General features: G+C 35.9%; 1 protein-coding gene across 1 annotated transcript in view; it reads right to left on the bottom strand.

The window, feature by feature from the left end:
* AHR (aryl hydrocarbon receptor) overlaps positions 1–23194 on the bottom strand; it is a 59824-nt gene that overhangs the window by 9909 nt on the left and 26721 nt on the right. The window contains exons 3-8 of the mRNA XM_030487819.1: positions 12664–12779; positions 8917–9006; positions 7003–7126; positions 3515–3645; positions 2453–2655; positions 786–895 (exon numbers count right to left, since the gene is read on the bottom strand). Of these exons, the coding sequence (XP_030343679.1) occupies positions 786–895; positions 2453–2655; positions 3515–3645; positions 7003–7126; positions 8917–9006; positions 12664–12779 (774 nt within the window). The remainder of the gene's footprint in view (positions 1–785; positions 896–2452; positions 2656–3514; positions 3646–7002; positions 7127–8916; positions 9007–12663; positions 12780–23194) is intronic.

Raw genomic sequence — 23194 nt, 5'->3', positions numbered from 1 at the left:
CATCCCATTCTATTCTGGAAATCTTTCTTATTCCTTACTGAAAAATCAAAACCTACTGATAGACAAAAGTGACTGAGCTGTACCTGAAAGAGAAAACCTGCTTAATACAGGTTGAGAACTAAGCTTCTCAAGTTAAAAAGAAAAAGCAGTTTTTCAAGAGAAGTCAGTAGAAAAGAAGCAGCACCAAAACATCCTGAAGATGTTTCTGTAACTTCCAAAGACAAGTATGTTACAGCTAACAAAAATATAAAGAAAGAAGTCCATTCAGCAGTTACATATCAGATAGCTGATGCTTATTTCCTTAGCTTAAAACATACTTCTCTTCTTAAGCTGTTACTTAAACCAAATCAAGCCGACAAGAATCAAAACTCGAAAGGTACACAGACATAGCATGCTAAATCACAGGTTAAATAGTGTTAAAAAATCTTACACTGATTATCAGAAGAAAATACTTTATTTAACTTCCTAACAGGAAAGCTATCTTTGAAACAGTCCCTTTGCCCAAAGGAAGTTGTTGAAATAGCAGAAGCTGGATTGAGCAGAGAAGGAAGTGAGAAGAGCAAGATATGACAGAAACTGGAATATATAACCTAAAAGGGTCTAGATATTAATTCATCCAATGTAAGTTTTTATAGGGAGGGAAAGATGACATGAACAGTGTTCTTTTTGTTAACAATAACTTCTTTTTTTTTTTTTCTTTTTTAAGAGTACTTCATTGTATTTTTTCAGTACAAATATAATAAATGCTTTAAATTTTCCAGCCTTTCTTAGGGAATGAAGCTTACTTCGGACATGATTTTCAGCACAGTAAAGCATATCAGCTGCATGAATAAACTGGTATCCTGTTCCTCTCATACATAGCTCTGCTTCAGTGTATCCCAGGACAATCTTTCCTCTGAAAGGTAAAAACAAAAAATTGCAACACTGCTGATGAGCCAACTCACAGAATTAAAGTCAAGCAAGTCAATTATGGCTAGAACATTTCAGATGCAAGTGCTAACTACATTTTGTTGCAATACCAATTGTATGCAGAAGCATGACAGTTCTAAAAGGAAACATACAGCTAGCAAATCAAAATTTTTACTAGTCCCCCAACTTGCTTCCAGTGACTAGAAACGGGCTCACAGAATTATTACATCATCGAAAAAGAAAGAGTATGTCTACAGTTCAGCTGGACTCCTGATTTCATACTTTTGAACATGCTCACTTATAGCAGGCAGCTGCCATCTGTTGCAATGAAAGACACTGTTTGCTTAGCTCTATTTCATAGCATTTACCTACACGTGCGTGCATGTAGAAATGACTAGGGGCTTAACTTTAGCCATGCAAAACTTCTTGCCTAAATTAGTACTTTTATTAGCTTAAAATTCAAACCAGGGCATATCTCAGAACTACATCCCTTTTGCTATTGATTTGGCACCCCTGCGTTTGCGTTTAAGCATTTAAGCTTTCTAAGACACACCTCAGAGGAGTACAGGCAATATCACATTTGATCTTGGTAGTCAAAATTACTTTACTAGAGGTCAGGGAGATGAAGAACTTAACAGCATTTGTTAAAGAGACTGAAACAGGATTTGGAACAAAAATAGAGATCTAAACATAGAGGGAAAAAAAAGAGGAAAAAGTAGGGCTGGGAAAAAATATATGCAAAAGTGTAAAATATGACAAAAATTGAAGGTTTCAAGTGAAGCATAATGGAAAAAAAAAAAATCGAACAGAAGAATGAAAAGCCTGTGTTAACTTTTTGTTAACTTTTACTTGTATCAGTTTATAAAAACCCATAGAACATTTTAGTTTATCAATAGACAGAATACCAAGTAATTTGACTACATTATCCTACAAGTAGGCATGGAAATCCATATGAGATTTGACTGAAAATGAGTCTGAAAGCTGAAAGCATTATCAGTCAATAATAGGAAGGAGGAGAGAAGGAAGGAAGGAGACCAGAGGCTATACTTTTGATAAAGAAGCATCTTAATGGGCTTTCTGCCATGTTGATGCATAGTTATGTTATGTTGATCTGTGGATCAACATAATGGAATAGTATTTCCAGTTTTTATGTAGGGAAAAAAATTACTTGGAAATCGGTAAAGCCATAGTACAAAAAAAGGACTTAATTTATTTTGAAGTAAATAACATCTCCATTGTATTTTACATCTCTTGGAGTTGAAGGAGAAATAGTTCGTGTATGGGTGTGGTTTGTTTTTTTTGGGGGCGGCCTGTTTGGTTTGGAATGATTCAGAGTCAGAAAGCAATATGCCCTTTTAAGGAAGTACACTATGACAATCCCATTTCTCTTTACTTAGTAGCAGAGCTAAAGAGAAAAATCGTAACAGCTCCTAAACAATCATCAGTATCGACTGAAATAGTAGCCCTTATATTTCAAATACATACTTGAAACTGATATCATCAGTAAATTATTAGAGCATTATGCAGAATAATTTATACCTACTTTGCATCACAGCCAGTAGGTGTGAAATCCAGTTTATGTTTAGTTCTGAAGATGAAGTTTTTGGTTCGTATCTCAAGGATAGATGGTGGCTGCAGGGGAGTAGCTACTGCAAACAGAGCGAGCTGAGGAGACAAAGCAGCACCATCCTTCCCTTTCTTGTTTTGTCCATGGAGAAACTTTAATCGTCCTTGAAAATTCATAGCCTTAGGATAAGGAAAAAAATAATTGCTATATGTTGGAGATATTTAAGAGTAAGGTATTTCTGTCACGATGCAATACATGTATTTACCTTTTTTTAGACCCATGTAATTCAAGCTTTGTAGCATCACATACACAAATGCTAGCTACAATGCAGAATACTGTTGTTACAGCCCTGAGCGTATCACTGAGATCTACTAATAAACTTACTGGAAAAAGAACTAACAGGAAGGTAGTAAAAACTGGGTTTTCTAATATCCTAATGAACATGGCATCATACATACATACAATTAACATGACATTATTTCTCTTGCATTTGTCAGTCATTAGTATGAGGTATGCAAATGTGTACAATGGCAACATCCTATATAAACAATTCTATTTGTAAGAAGTCACCTAAATGATGATAAACCCACATTTCTTTTCACATCTCCAACACTTGGGGGGGGGGGGGGGGGAGGAAGAGAGAGAGAAGGATTAAAAAGAGCAAGCACTGACCTTCCCAAGTAAGGGAAAACTACGGCTCTGTTAGTTATTATGACTTATTGCATCTCAAGATACTCAACAGAAAATAATCTTTGTAATGCTTCTTTATCCGCAAATCACATAGTACTTTACAAAAGCAGATGCTTATTCATATTTCATTGAGTAAACTGAGCCATGAGAAATGAGAGAACTTGCACCTGGTTGTAACATGTTGAAGGGGATGCAATTAGTGTCACTAACTCAAACATACTGGTTCAAGCAGCTCAGATATGTAAGAAGATTTAACAAATAAAGCAAATTGCTGTACTTATTGTAAACATAGTGCAGATTTCCAACTTGCAAGCATATGTGGAAGTTTTTACACAACTCCATACTCACCAGGAACCCAGATGAATTATCCAGGAGGCATCGTAACCTGCAGATGAAATTCCTTTCCATAAAGGAAGAATTCTCTGGAGGAAGTTGGTCTGGGTTATAATAGGTTGCTGGCTGTGAAAAGCCATTATCTCCTACAGGAAAGGATTGTTTATAAGGATTATTTTTAGAAGAACACCTAGTGAAGGCTATCTATAACAAATCATCTTCCGTCTCATAAACAAAGCATTAGTTCATGACCTGAGCAAGAACAATGTAAACTGGAAACATCCTCAGAACCTATACTGATTATAACACCAGGTTAAGTACCAGTTCTTCTGATGGGATTACATTTTACAATATTTGAAAACTGCACGGGTTTGGGGTTTTTTGTTTTGTTTAGGGTTTTTTATTTTTATTTTTTTAAGTCATGGGGTTTTTTGAGTTTTGTTTGGGGTTTTTGTTTGTTTATTTTTAATTGATTCATTATGATTGTCAACAATCTAGAATCTGCATCAGTTGCAGAGTTCTCAAAGAGCACGCCAGTATTTCTGCAACAGCAGGATCTGCAAAAGGCACAGTAACTATAAGAAAAAAAAGACTCAAACCCATGATTGACAACTAGGATATCAACATGATATTCTTTTCCCACTTCAGGACAAACTTTCGCTGCTAAGTAGCATTTAGAAAACAGACTTAAACATTTGCAATATAGAGTAAAAACAGAAGGTAAATCAATAAACTTCTGATAGAATACATATGTTCTGCATGAGACTACATACACAGAGATACCAGAGCATGTCTACTTATAGCAAATTTAGCAAAGTGATCTTATTTGTAATATATATGTCTGTATGAAAAACCCACAAACTGGTCATTCCCTAGAAATTAATACACACAGAAAATTAAGTAAAAACTGGTGGGCATGCCCTTCAGGTTTTCTGCCACAGAAGCAACTCAGTGTTTTCCTTTTGGTAACCACAGAGCTGGAATTTGAACGCAGGTATCTTATCTGGGTTCTCTAAAGCATCTGTCAGCTTACTGAGGAAAACTGGTAGTTCCCAAGAGTGAACAGGCTTTGGTGGAAGAAGCGACACCATCTGTAGCTCACAATAGGAGATGAACAGAACTCAAAACACAAGGGAATGTGCTTCAAGCCCAAACCTCCTACATTTGTGAAAGGCATACTGCTGCACTTTCCCAGGCAGACAAGATGCAGAATGGTATTACTGCTAAGATTTTTGAGAAGTGACACTGTAAGAAGGCAAAGTGTCCTACAGAGCATCTGCAATCCCTGGAGCAAAACTACCAGTTAACACTACAGGGGTCAGAACTCGTATCCCTCATGAAACTCACACCGTATCTCATCAACACCATGAAACTCACACCGTATCTCATCAACACCATGAAGTGATGTGCAGATGATGCTGTGCATTGAGTCCTTTTCTTCTCTATAACCTCAAGACCACACATGGTGGTATAGCAAGCAATCTTTAGAAAATAATCCAGACTTGTGGCCCTGAAGCAGGTATTTTGGACTGAAAAATCAGAATTCTGCAGACTTCTCTGGGAATGTAACAGGACTGGGAAGAGTGTCTGGGAAGCACAGTAACAGCTGAGGAAACCAGTGGTCTAGGGGCATACTCCAGGGTATTGAGTGAGAAACAACCAGTTTGGGCTAACTGAAGCAGAATTAGTTCCCAGACTCAGGCTGGAATCTCTGCTTAAGCCTGAGTCCAATTATATCTATAAATATCTACATAATGCTAGCTGAACATATTAAAAAGGAAATGGATTAAATTAGCAGAAATGGAGAGGATCCTTATGATCATAGCATTATCATTTGTTATAAATCTCAATTCAGTTTAAAAATCCTCAACATCCAAACATTTTATGTTACTTGAGGCCCAAAAATAATTAGCAGCTTTTAGTAAGCTGGGAACACAAGGTACAAAACAAACAACTGTTTGTAATCCTGCTCACCACTTCCCATTATTCAGTTAAATCTGATGCCAAGTCAACTTGGCATCATACATTTCAAATACAACCTTTTGTAAATTAATATGCGTTTGCTTAAGTGCTATAGAACACTATTTCACTCTAAAGCATACAGTAAGCCAACACATAAAAGCCTCATTTCTGAACGCCAGCAGCTGCTTGCTCTACCAAACTGTAATATTAACTAGTTGCATAGCATGTTTTCAACCGGACTGTGTAGATTGATCCATAGGCGATATAACAATGTTGACAACTAAATGAAAGATTGAAATCTACTGAGCTGTGAGCCAATCAAGTGAATAACACTTGCTGGGTTTTATTTCTCTGTCAAATCACAGCATTTCCATACTCTAAAATATTAAATATGAAGCTGTTAGAGTTTTAAATCAAGTTGCTTTATGAATGGTAGATTTATTCAAAAATAACACGGACTTTTTCTGGATTAAACCCAGCAACCTATAATCAAGTAACTTACAGTAACAGAGAGTTTTATCTACATATTTAAACAACTGTTGTGCAAAATGGAGCATTGTTGAGTTGTCTCAGCAGTTTTGTTGTTGTCATGAGGCAGGCATATGCTTCCCAAGCTACACACCACTATCTGTACCTACACATCTCTGTTCTGACAGATAGCAATGTTTCTCCTCAGTTGTTTCTCGCTATAGCGGGTCACTTAAGCATCAGCCAATAATGTGATAATCTGATGCTCTAACAAGCATACCATTTGGTCTTAAAGGCTCATGTATTTCATCTTTTATTCCTCTTCCCTTCTTATTCCCAAGAGAAGTGCTGGCCCATGTGGTAGCCTGCATAAAATACTGACGAATGTGGATGAGAACATTCTTTGTCCTTCCATAACATTAACACTGTAAATAACACATTCTTATTTACAGAACAGATCTACCAGCCTGCAGAGCTTAAAGAAGCTGTCGTACCCAACTGTCTGCTGGCTTTTGCAAGGTAAAAAATCAGGCATCACAATCTGCGACCAAGAGTAGCAGGTGCAAAAGAGAGACCATTACTTCGGAGAAACCACTTTCTCATTCAAATAACTATTTAAGACAAGCCGTACAGTTGAGGGTGAACACAGAAAAATGAAACTTCCTTGTTTCTTATGTCACCAAAAGAAACTGTCCACTTATGAGTGCCTTGTTTGCAACACAAACATGCAGGTACCTGATTTGCTGTTTACCACAGCACTACTGATCAGACATGCAAGATATTCAGTCATTTATGCTTCAAACTAAAGTCTTCTAATTTAAAGTATAATTAGCATTTTAATGGTGCTGGGCTATGAATAGCAGTGCTAATCTAAAGTGTAAAAAAAATAGTAATTCCTACTGTTGGCTAAACATATCTAAAAGTCAGTAAGTTTAGAAGATGTTTTTCCTTCCTTTGTTAGTATAAAAGATTTTTTTTTTTTTTTTTTTTTTTTTTTTTTTTTTACATACAAAGATTGAAAAACCCCAAACACTAATCAGACAGGCAAACACCTAAGTTGAGCGTATTCTCACCTTGTACACTTGGTCCAGAATCTCCAGACTGGGCAGGATTTAATGCCCAATGTAGCTGTCGTTGAAACTCAGGCCTGTCTTCTGTGTGAATCAATTCAAATACGCTCTGATGTATAATATCAGACTACATACAAAAAGGAAAAAGGTGGGAAAGGGAGAATAAGAAACTTATATGACAGTGTGATATAAGTTGCCTGGTTGAAAACGCTGCTACAGATATAACAAAATTCATTTTGCTCAGAGATAAAAACATACATTTGCATGCATGTGGTAAAGCTTTGTGAAACAATTTTTAGCAGCCCAGAGAAGAATACAGTCACACCCATGACTGCAAACATAAGAAATAATAATTAAAAAAAAAATATACTACCTTTGAAAAAATAACATTATGTCAAGTATTTCTTTACCTGCTTTTATCTAAGCAAGCCTGGAACTGTTATGCTTAAGGTTTAAACCATTTAACTTTACATACTGGTAAATAAAGTACTTGCCAGCTGGTACTTGGACCTGACTCATTCTAGATGCTGCAGGAATACAAAAGAAGCCAAATAACTTCCAGAACTAAGCGAAGTAGATTATGAACATTGGTTTTGTTTGACTGAAAGCTTTGTCACTTCTAAAGGATGAATTAAAATCTGTAATTATTAAGCTCTCATATCACCACCAGTTGCATGGTTAGGATTGTGATCTAAATGGTAAAGCTACAACAGCCAGAATCAGTGGTTGAAAGAAATTAAAGGGAAAAAGCCCACCCAAAATAGTCAAGAAAAGCCTCAGTCAACTTAGAGGAGTTAAACTGCCCGTTTTCTGCGTGAATGGAAAATCCAACCATTATATAAACAGAAAGTATTTAAAATAAAACATAGACCTGAAGAAATTAGATGAGCTGGCAAAAGCATAAGCTTAGCTCGTTTTGCTTTCATGAATTTCATAAAAGAGTCAGTATTTTCCAGAATAAATTGCCAGAAATGCTATTTTTTGTAACTAAGACTTCACTCCTATAACATGCACTTGATTTATTGGCATTACTGTACAAATTTTATGCCCAATTTGTTTTCCAAGCATTTTTCTTCATTCCCCGACACCAAAAGAATCTGTAACCCCAGGAATAATTATGTTCTGTTTGGAATATTTTCTTCTATACAAACATTCCCCAGTCTCTTATCAGTTAGCTAAAATTGCAGAACATGCAGAGTTTCTCCCTATTTTTAGACAGCAACTGAATCTATTATCATCCAGTACCCAAAGATATAAGCCGATAACTATACCTAATCTTCTATCTTCTTAACATAAACTAATCCCAGGAGTTCTCTAAGGAAGGCAACGTGAGCCCACTGGGTCTTGGTCTTTACTACTTTGGTACGTGGCTTGCAAGCCCAAGGAAGCTAGCCACATGCGATCTCCACCATTAACTGTAAATAACAAATACTGTTTTGAAATAAATAAGTAAATAAAGTAAATATGAGCAAGAGAACACTAAAATTCTAAAAATACTAATACTAATACTAAAATCACACGAGTTAAAGCCTCAGGGCATATGGAGTTAACTTTGCATGAAGGGTTTCTATTAAAATAAGTACCTTCCCATTGAATTATGTCTCGATCAGCATCATAAACTGGATAACACCACAGTATTACATTTCAAACAGTTGTTCTAGTAAAGACTAATTAAGTGTGAAAATTTCATATCTCGCCTAACTCAGCTTGGGAACTATATTCCTGTTGTGCTTGGCCTGAGGTCCCATTTCAGCTACGTAAACTGATAGAAAAGTAATACGGTTTCAAAGTAACCCAACCCAAAGTACCTCAGTGAGACTTCTGTTACACAAACTATTAGACCCTAAACATGAACACTGATGCTCTCTGAAATTAAGCAAAACTGCTGCAAAAAAATAGAGGAAAAAATAAACTTACTTGTTGGAACCCCAAGTAGTCTTGGATAGTAGAAGAGACGTAAAAAACCAGAGCATCGGCCGTAACAACTAATACAAAACCATTTAATGCCTGGGGAGGAAACACCAATCTGTCAGCTTGAGAGACAAAATTCCAGATAATTACTGAGGCTGTAAGTCTTACCTATGCGCTAGTCTCCCAATAAAATGTGAAGCATGCAAAAACGTTACCATTATTAACAGCACGAACAGAAGCATTCTTCATTGCCTCTCTCTATAGTATACATGGCACAATGAAGAAAAATGCATGTAATGAAGGAAAAATGGATAATTGAAAAATTCAGGGGAGAAGCCAAACCCTTCTGATGACTTTTAATTACCCTTGATTGTAGGAAATGAGGGACATCAGCAAGAACAACCGTAAGTTTATCTAATATCAACCATAGCTCACAAGGATTACGTAGCTCAAGCCTTCAGCACACCCAGCTGCCCACTGCACAAATGGCAACCATGTCAGAACCCCATTCGCAAAATCCATTCTATTCATAGTGCAGACGGGCCTAAGTGGACAGGAAATCGAGCCATCAAGATCTCCTATATAGTCCAAGAAAACATTTTATAGCTTACTTAAAATAGAAAGCCTCTGCACAAGCGGACTGTTGCAAGTAAACAATGTTTTTGAAGAGACTTCCCCCTTCATGAAGCAACAGACTAAGCGGCTCCTCACTCAAAGTCACGCAAAGGGCATTTATCTGAACTCCAAATCAATATGGTTCATGGCAATTGTTGTGATAGCAAACAGTACATTTGTGACTTGGCAGCTCATCTGAAAGGTGCTGATTTACTTCTATGGATTTCAGTCAAGATTTAACAAAAGGCTGTCTCAAGGGACTGAGTTAAGTATATTGTGCCACTTAATTTCCTCAGCTGCATTCAAAGTCAGATTTGGCCAGTGCACTCAAAACGCATTTTTCTGAAACTCTTTATTATGCAAAATTATTGTAACATAGAAAATGTAAAGTAAGTGAAGAATATCCTATCTTACTGTAACAGCATAATATATTTTCTATTATAAACCAGCATAATTTTTTTTCACAAACATTAATTCCCATAGCCCCACACTATGGTAACCACCACAGTTGCTTTTCCATATTTTGGAAAGATATGGTTTTACTATTTCTTGTTCTTTTACTAAGACAGTCTAATTAAGTCAATACCTGATTAAATGACTGGTCTTTAATTGCTGCAAACCACTCCTATTTAATGTGTAGACATTTCTTAATCTATTCTCATAAACAGTTGTAAGCTCAATAAAAACTCCTTATGGAAGTTTAGTGAACTTTACATGAATACAGTATGAGTTAAAAAAAAAAAATTAGTAATAACCCGAAATTAAACAGTGTAGCCAACCCACGAAATCTTGAGTAGTTACATAGAAACCTTGGTTTTGAGCAAGTTTACAGTAATTCCCAGGGAGCAGAATGCCACAATAGCAGGTGCTTGTGTCCTCTGCTGACCTATTCTGCAGGGCATTTCACCGCAAGGTATTGATATAAAAAGTCTGCAAGCTGCACAGTATCTAATTCTGACCCACACGTTAAAATGAGTTATTCTGCTCTGTTTCGTATAAAGCTATGTACAGCTCCTGCACCTGGAATTCAAACACATTTTACAGTGGCTCTGGTACGCAGCTCATTTTGGAGCAGGATTGTTAATGCTGTAATCAGATGCATTCTGTAAGCCTAAAATTCTGTAAAATGCAAGTTGTTTGCCCACAAAGCTAATGCAATGAATTACTGAAGTTCCTTAAAACATGCAGATATACCAATAAATGGGAGATAAGTTCTGATGGAGATTTTGCAAAATGCAATCCTAAAATAATTATCTTAAAAGGCATAATGAAATTTCTCAATGATTTTATTATTCTGGAGCATTGGAAATAATATTTGTGCTGCTACAAAAATACTCTCAATATTCCTAATATAAAGGCAATTACGAAACTTTAATACTGGTGAGAATTAGGATGTTTTAAAAATTTCTTACAGATCATCATCTGGCTTGCACTTCGTACCATAAACTTATCTAAAATAAAAATTAAAAATAATTTAAATTATTTTAAAGGTCATATAGCTTCATTTTAAGGAAGGCACATCTATGTATTTGATCTCTACTTCCATAATATATTGAATTGGTAAGGCAGTTTCTATGCTGGAAATTAAAGGCACAATTTTTCTGTTAGGAAACAAGAAAAAACATCTGATGAACAAATAAAACCAAATGTAAACAATATCATGTACATCGATGCTGCCTTTGCAAAACATAAAGAGAGAATAAAAAGCAAATGTTCATCATCAGTTATAATTTATGGAACCCTGTGTGACACAAAAGACTTCTGAGGTTAGACAGAAAGGAAGGATTTTACCAATATTTACATCTTACTGATGCTCGGTATCTTCTAGAAAACTCCCACTTCCACCAACTTTCACCACTCACAATTTCTTACATTCCCTAGGAAATAGTCTTTTATTTTTTTAATATAGAAAATATTTAAAAAACAAATTAATTTTAAGAAATTCAGTTCATCTGCTTACTTCCCAAGGGAGCCAGAACTTACAGTAATAAGTATATCCCCCATTTAATTCTCATACTGGAAAGCAATTTGCTATAGCAGTTCTCTCATATAACTCCCATTCAGAAGTCATAAAAACCTAAATTTCACATCAAATAGAAACCTCAAAAACAAATCATATCCTGTACCTTTTTATATCATTTGTGTTTAAAAGAAAGCTGTTCACCTGCAGTAACTCCATAACAGTTCGTCATACTGCATTAAGGATCGAAAATTACATATATGTCCTAGTTTTTCAGTTGGTCAGGAAACAATTTTCAACCAGCATTAGTTTACAGTAAATGTTTTGTGGGATTCTTAGAACCTGTTTTCATTTCTACCCTTTGAACAGCTACATTAATTTTGTTCTAGGCAAGCCATTGGCTCCAACTGACCTAATGTTTGCCACTTCTGATGGATATAACAGTGTGAAACCTTTGTACAAGATAGATTATGAACATATTTTAAATGGAGCTGCAGGTCACAGTAAAATCTATTTTACAAAACTAATTAGAACATTGAAATACTTATATTAGTCATTTCTTGAGTTTAATCTGGATGTAGTATTATATCATTATATTTCATATGCTTTGACACTGTACAACATTAAAGCAGACTATAAAACAGACTATATGATTTTTTAAAAAAAACTATCTATGTTTCATTAACATTTTCCATTAGTTGCGAAAGTATTTTAAAATTTGTATTTAACCAGTGTTACAAACTATGAGTTCTTTCTAACCACTGAGGAAGCAAGATATTTCAGCAAGCCCAAAGTCTTAGAGATTTCTTTTTAGACAATTAGTCATCAAATTTACAGCAGATGACTAACTTATCTGACTTTTATGAAGACTGTTTCTTAATATTAATATCTTTGTTAACAATAGATGCAAAGAGATGGGAAAAAACAGTCTAAGAAATGACTCAGAGTTAAGAGGAACATGTAGTCTAACACCCTCTCTTCAAAGTCATTACTACCACCTGAGAAAGTGCAAGAGCTGTGTACTATTAACCTTTAGGTGCATGAAATGAGGAAAATGAGAAAGAATTTGACAATAATAAAACTTTTTCAATCTCATGAGTGAATAACTGGCACATTAAATATATATTTTATTTATTTTTATGTAAATCTGTGTGTAATACATCCACTGTGAAACATACCTGTAGTAAGAGTTCTCCTTCCAGGATCTGCATTCCTTCTCCTCGTTTTGCTGTTCGACAGTTTTCCTGAATGCCATTTATCTCTGGTCTGGTAGAGTTAGAAGACTTTAATGCAACTAGAACAAAGAAATAAAAAAGCTGAGTGATTTTTGAAAGGCTCACTAGAAATTTATGTGATGATGTGCTATTTTGTGTAAGAAAAAACTGATTTTAAAAATGCTTACAAAGTCAACCTAATAAAAGATTTTTATTTCAGTGTCAGATATTTTCCTTACCATTAGAGATAACTCCAGTTTTCTTCTTAATAAAGGAGTTTTGTTATAATACAACAACCTCCTATAACCTGGTAACAACTCTGCTTATGGTATGACAATGTGGTATGATGTGTGGTATACCTCAGCTATAAGCCTGCTCTAGACCTAAAGAGAAGAAATGAAAGAAACAGGAACCCTAAACACATATTACATGTTAAAGAAAACAAAGAAAGCTATTTCAAACAAAAAGGCTGTGTTTTTTCTGCCATAGTTAAATTTTAAACTGTTTAAACAATTAAGCAAACTTTCCAATTTCAGATAAAATACTGTAACCATGAATCATTATTCAGGTCACAAATACATCCAATTGAAAGAAAAAAAATTACTCAATGAATAAGGGATGTAGAATCAGACTAAATTGCTACAGAGTACCTGAAAGACATACTACCTCCCATCTCTTAATGTGTCTTCTAGTAAACACGATGCTATCAAGTAAAACTAGATACTCAAAGATTGTCCCTAACTTGGAATTTATCTGCTTTCCACATAATTTGGAAAAGAAAAAAATAAGAGTTTCCAAATCTGAAATTAGTCTGAGCAGGTCTGCAGTTCCTAAGCAGTTTAAAGTTATTTGAGTAATTGTACCTTAAACTTCATAAAGCTAACCACCACCACCCCCAAAATATCTGAGCTGCAAAGCAAGTGAAATTTATAAAAGCAACAGCACTTCTGTAAAATAACCAATGGTTTATATCAAGCAATGAGATATTCACCCTAAATTGCAAATGATTTTTCAACCTGTGGAAAACCTTCATTTTTGGCTGCTCAGAACTCTAGTCAAGAATCCTGAAGAACTCCTATTTGCTCACTTTTCAACTAAGGTAAATGATACTTTACACTATGTACATTAACTGAAAGATAAATTATCCCTTTCGGGTTTTTTTCAAGCTATCACTGCAGCTAACAACTTTCAAGTCAGATAGTTTTCGTTAAAATATCCCTCACAGGCACCACAGAGGAAAAACATATTCTAAAAAGACCTTAACTGATTAATCAGTCAGGAATTTATCTGAGGGTTTGCTTTGAAATTAAAACCTTAATACACTTCTTCCTACCATATAGTCAAAAAGTCCTGTAACGGGCACACAGAATTGCAATTGCAAATTCATTTGAAATTCAAGCGAGTGGAAGATGTAGCAATATTTTTTTCCTAAGCATTATTTTAGAAGGATATCTAGAACATTCACTAAGTCCCCCTGAAGCCCCGATCTGTGTGATTAAACTTCTTGATCAACACTCTTCAAGCAAACATTAAAAAGAAATTTGCTAGTAAGATTTTAGGTTGACATATATACTGTGAGAGTAACAAACCGAGACAACACAGGTCCCTGACACTGAGCAACCCCAGATACCTGGATGAAAACTTGCAATGTGTGGCTTGATACAGTCCAATTAAAGGCTACCAGATCCAAACAAGTGGCCTTGGGACAAGATAATGGGAGGGTTATCTTGTAAAGCAATAATTCTGAAAAGACTTAGACACAACACACAATGCTGTGGCCTCAGAAATATCAACTAGAGATCATAGAATCATAGAATCATAGAATCGTAAGGGTTGGAAAGGACCTTAAGATCATCTAGTTCCAACCCCCCTGCCATGGGCAGGGACACCTTGCACTAAACCATGTGGCTCAAGGCTCTGTCCAACCTGGCCTTGAACACCGCCAGGGATGGAGCATCCACAACCTCCCTGGGCAACCCATTCCAGTGCTTCACCACCCTCACTGTAAAGAACTTCTTCCTTATATCTAATCTAAACTTCCTCTGTTTAAGTTTGAAGCCATTACCCCTTGTCCTACCACTACAGTCCCTAAGGAAGAGTCCCTCCCCAGCATCCTTGTAGACCCCCTTCAGATACTGGAAGGCTGCTATGAGGTCACCACGCAGCCTTCTCTTCTCCAGGCTGAACAGCCCCAACTTTCTCAGCCTGTCTTCACATGGGAGGTGCTCCAGCCCTCTTATCATCCTCGTGGCCCTCCTCTGGACTCGCTCCAACAGCTCCATGTCCTTTTTATGTTGAGGACACCAGAACTGTACGCAGTACTCCAAGTGAGGTCTCACAAGAGCAGAGTAGAGGGGCAGGATCACCTCCTTCGACCTGCTGGTCACGCTTCTTTTGATGCAGCCCAGGATGCGGTTGGCTTTCTGGGCTGCAAGCGCACACTGCCGGCTCATGTTAAGCTTCTCGTCAACCAACACCCCCAAGTCCTTTTCTGCAGGGCTGCTCTGAATCTCTTCTCTGCCCAACCTGTAACAGTGCCTGGGGTTGCCCCGACCCAGGTGTAGGACCTTGCACTTGCCTTGGTTAAACTTCATAAGGTTGGCATCGGCCCACCTCACAAGCGTGTCAAGGTCCTCACAAGCGTGTCAAGATGTAGTAATAGATAAGAATTGAAACTAAAAAGCATAACTCACCCAAAGGTAATATTACAGTAAACATCACCTAGTTTAAAATCAGCCATGTATATACTTCTCATAGTCTACATTATGTAGTCAGACAAAATAATTCCAGTAGTTCATTGCTTTATAATCTTTGAATCCTGAACTAAGTACAACTCACTTCGGCCTATCCCCTCTTAATTTTCAGCCACAGGAAATTAAAGCATGAATACTCCCACAGAGCAAAAAGAAAAAAAATCTGCAGGCATACTCTAAAACACATGAAAGACAAAGAATTTACCTCTCAGAATTTCCCACTGGTAACATTAAAGTAACAAAATTAAAGCAAAGTTGTTTATACCTGTTAAAAATAAAAATCTGCTACACAATTTTAGCAAGAGGGCTACATTGTAAACACTTGCTTTCCAAGTAGGTTAATGACTGTCACTTAATCTTATGTCCAGCAACAAGTATCATTTCCATTGCCCAGACATTCCTGATTTGAAGTAAAAGCTAAATCCCAAAGACAACAGAACTAGACAGTGACCTTTAATAATTTTTTCGAGACACAGAACAACATTATAGTTTCCGTTACATTTGTTTTACAGTTGCAAAATGTTTTAGCACCCAAAACAGCAAATGTAAAAGATAGTCAATTTTACATTATATCTAAAAAGACAAATTAGATAATGGTAACATCAGTGTTTACGAGCTTCTTGTCTCTAGTTCTAACTGTTACATTCAGGTGATGAGAGATTTGTATATAGATGTTTTTTTAGAGACTAACAGTATTTCTTGGGGTGGAGGGGGGGTGGAGGGGGGTGAGGGTAGGGGGGAAGTCTGACATACAACTACTTCAGGTCTGGAACAGAATTCCAGAATCCAAGCAATTGAGTTCTAACTACTGCCAAATGCCATCTTTCATTTTAAAACCATGTAAGTATTCATTAATTTTCAATACCCAAGGACAACAGGTATTACGCAGTCCTTTTTCTTTGCAGGGAATAGCATTCAGTATGAGAAGCTACTTTGGGATATATTCTAAACTACATGAGTTATAAAGCAGTGTGCTGAATCAACCGATAATACATGATAGATTAATTTCATGAACTATCTGTTGAGATACTGAAGCTAACCGCTTTTAAAAAAAAAAAAAAGAAAAAAAAAAAAAAAAAGAAAATCCATCCACCATCTCATTTAATCTCCATGCTGCCTCCCAAGAGAGGCCTTACACCAGGATGAAAAAGACCTTTTTCACCTTCAAATACTTCATCTCCAGCATATTTAGTAAATATGCTCCCCCAAGCTGCAACCCACAGCAACCAGTGTCCTCTTCCCTCCAGGCTGTCACTCCTACTCACAGCAAGAACCTTTGCCATCTTCACTATTTCATCCAGTTCAGCTTGCAAAACCAATGACCATGCAGCCATCTGTAGCTACCAGAGCACCTTCAGCAGGAATCCTGCAAATGGTGATTGCTTACTCTGTTTACCAGAAGTTACAACAGCAGAGAACAGCAAAACTGTCACAGAGCAAGTGCAAGTACACTTGACTGACATACTCAAAAGGGCACTACCTGTATTAATTGTTGCAAAGTTAATAACGTAACTGAAGACTCAGAATTCAGCGTAAGGTATATGTTGGCATCTATCTAGCCAACTTTCTGATAGGCGTTTATACAGAATCTTGATTTAACATACAAACACTTGAGTTGTCGACTTTACTAGCACATTAAGAAAACATTATTGGTCATTAAACTTCTTAAAGTAATACAAAGAGGCATTCAAAAACCATTCCAGTACTCCTTTCCATGAAAGAAGTGACACACCTATAATACTTGCAAAAATATTCAAAAGGAGTATCAGTAAAAATGAAATCTAATAAAAATAACCTTTAACATGCACATGACTACTGTATCATGAAATAGTTAGTTGGTTGGTTGGCCATAGAACAAGAGATTAAGATACCTAGCAGAGTATATCAGGACATCGGCAATACTCAACTCAGCCAAACCAAGTTCTATTATACTGTTTTTCTCAAATCTGGACACTAATTTGAAGAAAAGTGTATTTTTGCAAAGCATCAGAAAGAACAAAATAAACATGCAAAGAAATAGAGGTATTTTTTTCTGTGTTGAGTGAATAAAGAGTTTTTTCTGACATAAATGAAGAAAATATACCGCATTTGCTGTACTCAGCCAGGGAGTCTGGAGAGATTATTCTCCACTGAAACCTAAGCATTCCCACATCAAATGCCTCTTATTATTATGAAAAGACTGAAGAACAGTCTTTCCGTCTCAATATTCACCTAAACCAGTCATGTGTTAAAAGAGTGCTGAATACAAACTAATCCAGTAATTGCTGGCTGAAAAGCTTCACTGAAATCATACGAGATACTCTGCAATTGGAACTTTTTCTCTTTCATACCTTTTCTTTCCCAAAGAAAAGGCATAGTAAAAAGTTTTTGAGGACCCAGGGTAGCTCACGCAAGAGAGTTGTAGAGAAAGGAACACCAAGATGTAAAATTTTAACTGGGCCATTTAAAATCATATTCAGATGCAACAAATTACTTAAATCAGGCTGAAGATAATTTTTACTTTTAGGTGAATGATCTGTTCAAGCCTAAAACTGTATTAGAGTGACACTTGCCTAATATCACAAGTATATCATTAGCACATCACTCATGCAGTCCCGGAATTTAATCTTAAAGAGCTTCCCAGAACTGCTTTCTATCAAATTTTGGCACAGTTCCCACAATTCAGCCAAACAGGTCAAAGTTTGCAGTCAGAGCCAATGTAGACTGTCTCATAACCTTTTCAGCAGAATTATGAATTCAACTAGTCTGTTCTAGATTACTGTAAAAAACAATAGTTCTGATGAGGGGGGTGGTCTTACTTCAGCAGCAAATGCTAACCTTCAACACGAACATCACCAGCCAAAACTAGACAAGGAAGGCACTACTGAGAAAACTGAGCTTGATATAAAGCTCTTGCCTGAGTCATTAATATACACTAAACTGTTTATACTGGCAAAGGATCCATTTGAAGTAGGAGAAAATATCACATCTATCCATGTACCTAGATGTAACCTTAGCTACCTCCATTTATTAAGATGATATGAAACATTTTGCGCCTGTTATCTGCAAGACTGTAAAGGGAAAAATGTTTATGAAAGTTATTAACACAGAGGAAAAATGCAATTAATTATTTTTTTTATTTTTTGAAAGATAAAACATGCATTGACTGAATATTTTGTAAATAGTTACACTTCTACTAGATAGCATAAACTGTACATTTCATTAATAAATATGTAAAGGATTGCTTGGTACTTAGAGATACAAGAGAAATTAATTACAATTCTGAATTATTATAATTCTCTCTAACATTTTAGTTATGTCACACAAAGAGGTAAGATTGACTTCTGTGTAGGCTGCATGTACAAGGAAAACATGTTACATGCGGGGAAAAAAAAGTTTTCACCATATTTTGCATAATTCTTTTACCTTTATTTATGAATTATGAATAATCTTCAAGATAGCTTTACATTGTTTATTTATATCCTACTAAAAGCTGAGCAAGTATTTACACGAAAGTACTAGAAAAACCAATGTATGGTAGACATATCCTGGTTTTAATATTGACAAGTTTTTAATATTGAAGAGTTCTATATTTCTATTTTCTAATTCCAATATCTTGGCTTCCAATTATTCTGCCATCTATTAACAATTAAATTGAGAAGTTGTGATATGCATCAGCCTTTTTTTTTCTTACGTCTGAAATAATGTAAGGGCAGTCTTCCTTGTAAGCTGTAATACAATTTACAATACTGCTTGTAAATTACAGTAAAGTGTGAATGGATGGAGGCATAACAACATGTATTTTCCATTACTAACAAAAAACCGAAACATAAACACATTATTTTAAAAAATGCCTCACTATTCTGATATAGTCTGGAGCACTATATGCAGAAAACAATTTCAAAACTAGTCATGGAAGTCAAATAACTGGATTTTGTAAACATAAGCAAAATAACGGTGAAATTGTACATTCGGGATACCTTTTTCCTCTTAATCATGTGAATGACAATATGCCAAATTATGACAACACTGGAATTGCTTTCAAAGAATATATTTTACTTTTAAAGCAGAAAAATACCAATAAAACATATGTAGGAGCTGCCTATATTTTGATATTTCCATAAGAAAAGCAGAACAGAGGTTACAAAATTAGTAAGAAGCAACTTTCAAACTGAGAGGACACAGTGCTTTAATTCATGTGCATATTTTCAGCTAATGCAGAGACATAAACATATCTATGGATTTAGGAAAAGCAGCTGAAAGAACCTATGCACCATGGGAGGCTGGTCTTGATTCTTTGAGGTCTTGATTTGACCCCCAAAGAAATTATTCAAGGTTCAAGAGAGAGAAAACACCATGAAACAGCTATCACAAGAGGATAAATCATACCACCATGAATACTTTCAAAGAAATATTAGTAGGTTATAGCTCGTGAATGAAAAGAAGAAAAAAAAAAAAAAAAGAAAAGAAAAGAGAGACTGAGGAAGAAAGGGGAAATAACACTTTTACCCGAACAAGTTTTAAAAAGAGAGATTGGAGGAGGGGATGGGAGGAAGCCTGCAAAAACTATTTCCACTAGTTAAAAAACGAAAAGAGAACAAGGGTAAAAAAATATAAGCGGTCCAGTTCCAGGAGTTTCCTGGGCTTTTGAGAGTCAATAACTTAGCTGCTGTACAGATACAGATCATCTACTGATGTGTACAGATCTCTAGAAATCAAGAATTTCCAGGCATTGCCTCCTTTGCAATGCAGATTTTGTGCATTTCCAGTCATCCAGTACTTTCTGGTTTAACCCAAATTCAATCCAAGTAAAATGCAACCTCATGTAGCTATACAAACACAGCAGAGAGAACACAAGTCTACCCAGGTGTGAGGATTTTCAGATCTACGAGATATCTTCAATATAGGAAGAAATGCAGGATTTGCCCCAAAATATTTAGACTAGAGAGAAAACAGAAAAAGGAAGTGTTAATCTCTAGAAGTGGATGATTCCGAGGGTTAAAAGCACTTTAATACAAAAGATTTCTATAGAAACCTTTTAGGAACCTTTAAGGTTTGCCACCAACGCAACTACAATAAAGCCATGTGTGTTTGCTAGACTAAAGAGATAAATCAAGATAAAGAACTTCCTATATCAAGGTTCGATTAAGAAACACCCTTGAACATTTCACAGACCATGGATGAAAACAGACTCACAAACCAAAAATATACCAGTAAATATTTTGTCAGCATCTGACTGAAATTACTCAAGGTACAGCTCCAGAACTTCCCAAGGGCCCACTGTACGTACTTATACTTCAGACATGTCTTCATACATATTTTATACTCAACGATAGAAAAGCACATAAGTGGTACACCTTACTTGAACTGCTGAAGGAGTCTAAACTATTCTCTTCATTGTAATCAACATAAAATAAATATACACGAGGAATAAAACCAGTACACAACATTTTTCTCAATGCCAAGTGCCACAGTTTTTTTCAATGTGTGATATTTCAGATTCACCCAAGAAAACCCATCTAATATTAAAATGACCTTAGGCTTACCCCACCACACAAAAAAAGGTCCAAAGTGCAAAATATTATTTTCCATTTATCTGTGATCAAATGCTATGCTTAAAGAATCTAGCATAAAAGCTATTTTTGGCATAAGGAAGTCTGTTGCTTGCCCTCTCAAAACTGACATGCTTCTCAGTGCAGACCAGTGCTACTTGGTTCCCAGGTCTATGGCAAGGATACATTTGCAATGTTCAGAGTTATAAATCATACAAGGGACAAAAACTTGGCAGGAGTATCACCTTTTTTTCTACCTAAACTTTAATCAAGTCTCACTGGCCAAGACTCAAATGGAGTCATGAATTTCCCAGAAATCACATTTCTGGATCACAAGATTATTTATGAGACACTAAATGAGTTTACTGTTCCACTGCGGGGGAAAAAAAGATAATCTAATTTTGCTGCTTGTAAAATTAACTGATATTAACAAAAAAAAGCAGGAAAAGCCCCTTTCAAATAGTTTTGGAGCCCTTCTGTACCCCTTTGTTGATAAACCACTTATTAATATCTTAATTCCCCTTTAGTCTGGTTTTGATATGTTATGCTTGAACACAGTATGTATTTGAATATGTATATTCTATGGAAGATTATTTTAATTTAGGTTTGTCAATTTTGTCATTTAAATAATTATTAAATGGCATAGCCATAGTAAAAAAAAACCACAGAGGCATACCAGCAACTTTAAAATGCCTTAAAGTTACACAAGGTGAAACGAACAATTCAGCAACTACTTTACTGGTTTACAGCATGTAAAGTTGTGTGTTTACTGAACCACAATTTCAATCATAGAACTACTTCATAATAAAACTAGGAGATACATTTTAATACTTTGTTGTACTGATAAGACATTGTTCTGCTAAGTGTGTTATTACATGGGCAAATACTAAACAGAAAGAAGAAGAAAACCAGGAATCCCTTATTTGTAGCACCTTGAAATATGGGAAAGCCTCTGCGAAAAAGCTCCCACTCTCCCTGGTATGATTTTTATGACCAGTAGAAAGCCTCTTACGAGAAAGGAACCTTAACCTCATTCTCCTATGGAAAGCTGAATAGGTAACAGCAGGTAACCAGGACAGGAATTAAGTCTTACCTAATGAGTTTACTTGTGACAGGCTAAATGTATAACAACTTCCTGAGCCAGTATTTGGACAAGACACTGCGCTTCCACTGTTATATTTGGAGAAAAATCACAAACTTCATGGTTAAATACACTAAAAGAATGATGTTTTAACTGCAACAGTCTCCAAAAGTGACAGGTGTCTTTCCCCGCATCTTCAGTCACGGCAGCATTTTAAGACAACAGAACTACGTATCCAAAAAATGAGAAAGAAACTCTACTGTTAATGAGCTGCCTCAAAAATCAAGATAGATACCTAAACAGTATTCATGAAGCATCACCACTTAACTGACCCTTCGATATACATAAACAAAGAAAGTTCCTGCCTTGAGAAAATTGCCCTGGAGGACAACCACACAAAAACAAAAGATGAGCAGTAGCATCTCAGACTTCTAATACAAGTTCTCAGTTTCTTGCTGCAGTGTCATGCCTTAGAAGAACTACCTGACTTGTATGGACTTGCTGAGGGTTTTTTTGAGATACTGGGGAATTTTTGAGAGTTTGGGTTTTTTTGTTTTTCTTCTGTTTGTATGAGGGGTGGGGTGGGGGTGTTTGTTTTCAAACTATTTAGAAATACAACCTATTCTGAGCACCTGACAGCACAAGGCACCTTTCTAGAGTTGTGATACTACTTGGCCATGGAGCTGATATGCTATCCATGATGTGTTGCTGAAGTATCTTTTATCTCTGGAGCTGACAATTCTATGCTACACTTTAAAAGAGATTTCCATCTGTTTCCACATAACTTTTTCCACAGTTTTACAGAAAATATGAGATTTTGCCAGATGTGCAGAAAGAACAGCCCATTTCACTGACTCTTCATTTCACACACATTCCTTACTTGTTTGGGAATTCCATATATTCTTATTTCTAAAGAAGCTTTGACATTTGAAAGGGTGTACATAAGTACCATTTTCTCTTGAAATGTTTTTGAAGCATATTCAACCTTCACTGCAGCTGAAATGCCAGTAAAAAGCTAAGCTGGAAGGTGCAATATCTTATAATGAGACAAAGCAACATTTTCAGTCAGCAACTGCTGTAACATCAACATAAATATCAAGCTAAAACCAAAGAATACTTAGTCCTTCCTC

The sequence above is a fragment of the Strigops habroptila genome, chromosome 1 (assembly GCF_004027225.2).
Source record: "Strigops habroptila isolate Jane chromosome 1, bStrHab1.2.pri, whole genome shotgun sequence".
In the NCBI taxonomy this organism is placed as follows: Eukaryota; Metazoa; Chordata; class Aves; order Psittaciformes; family Psittacidae; genus Strigops; species Strigops habroptila.
Note: the sequence above shows the minus strand (reverse complement) of the source record. Positions and strands in the feature narration are given on the sequence as shown.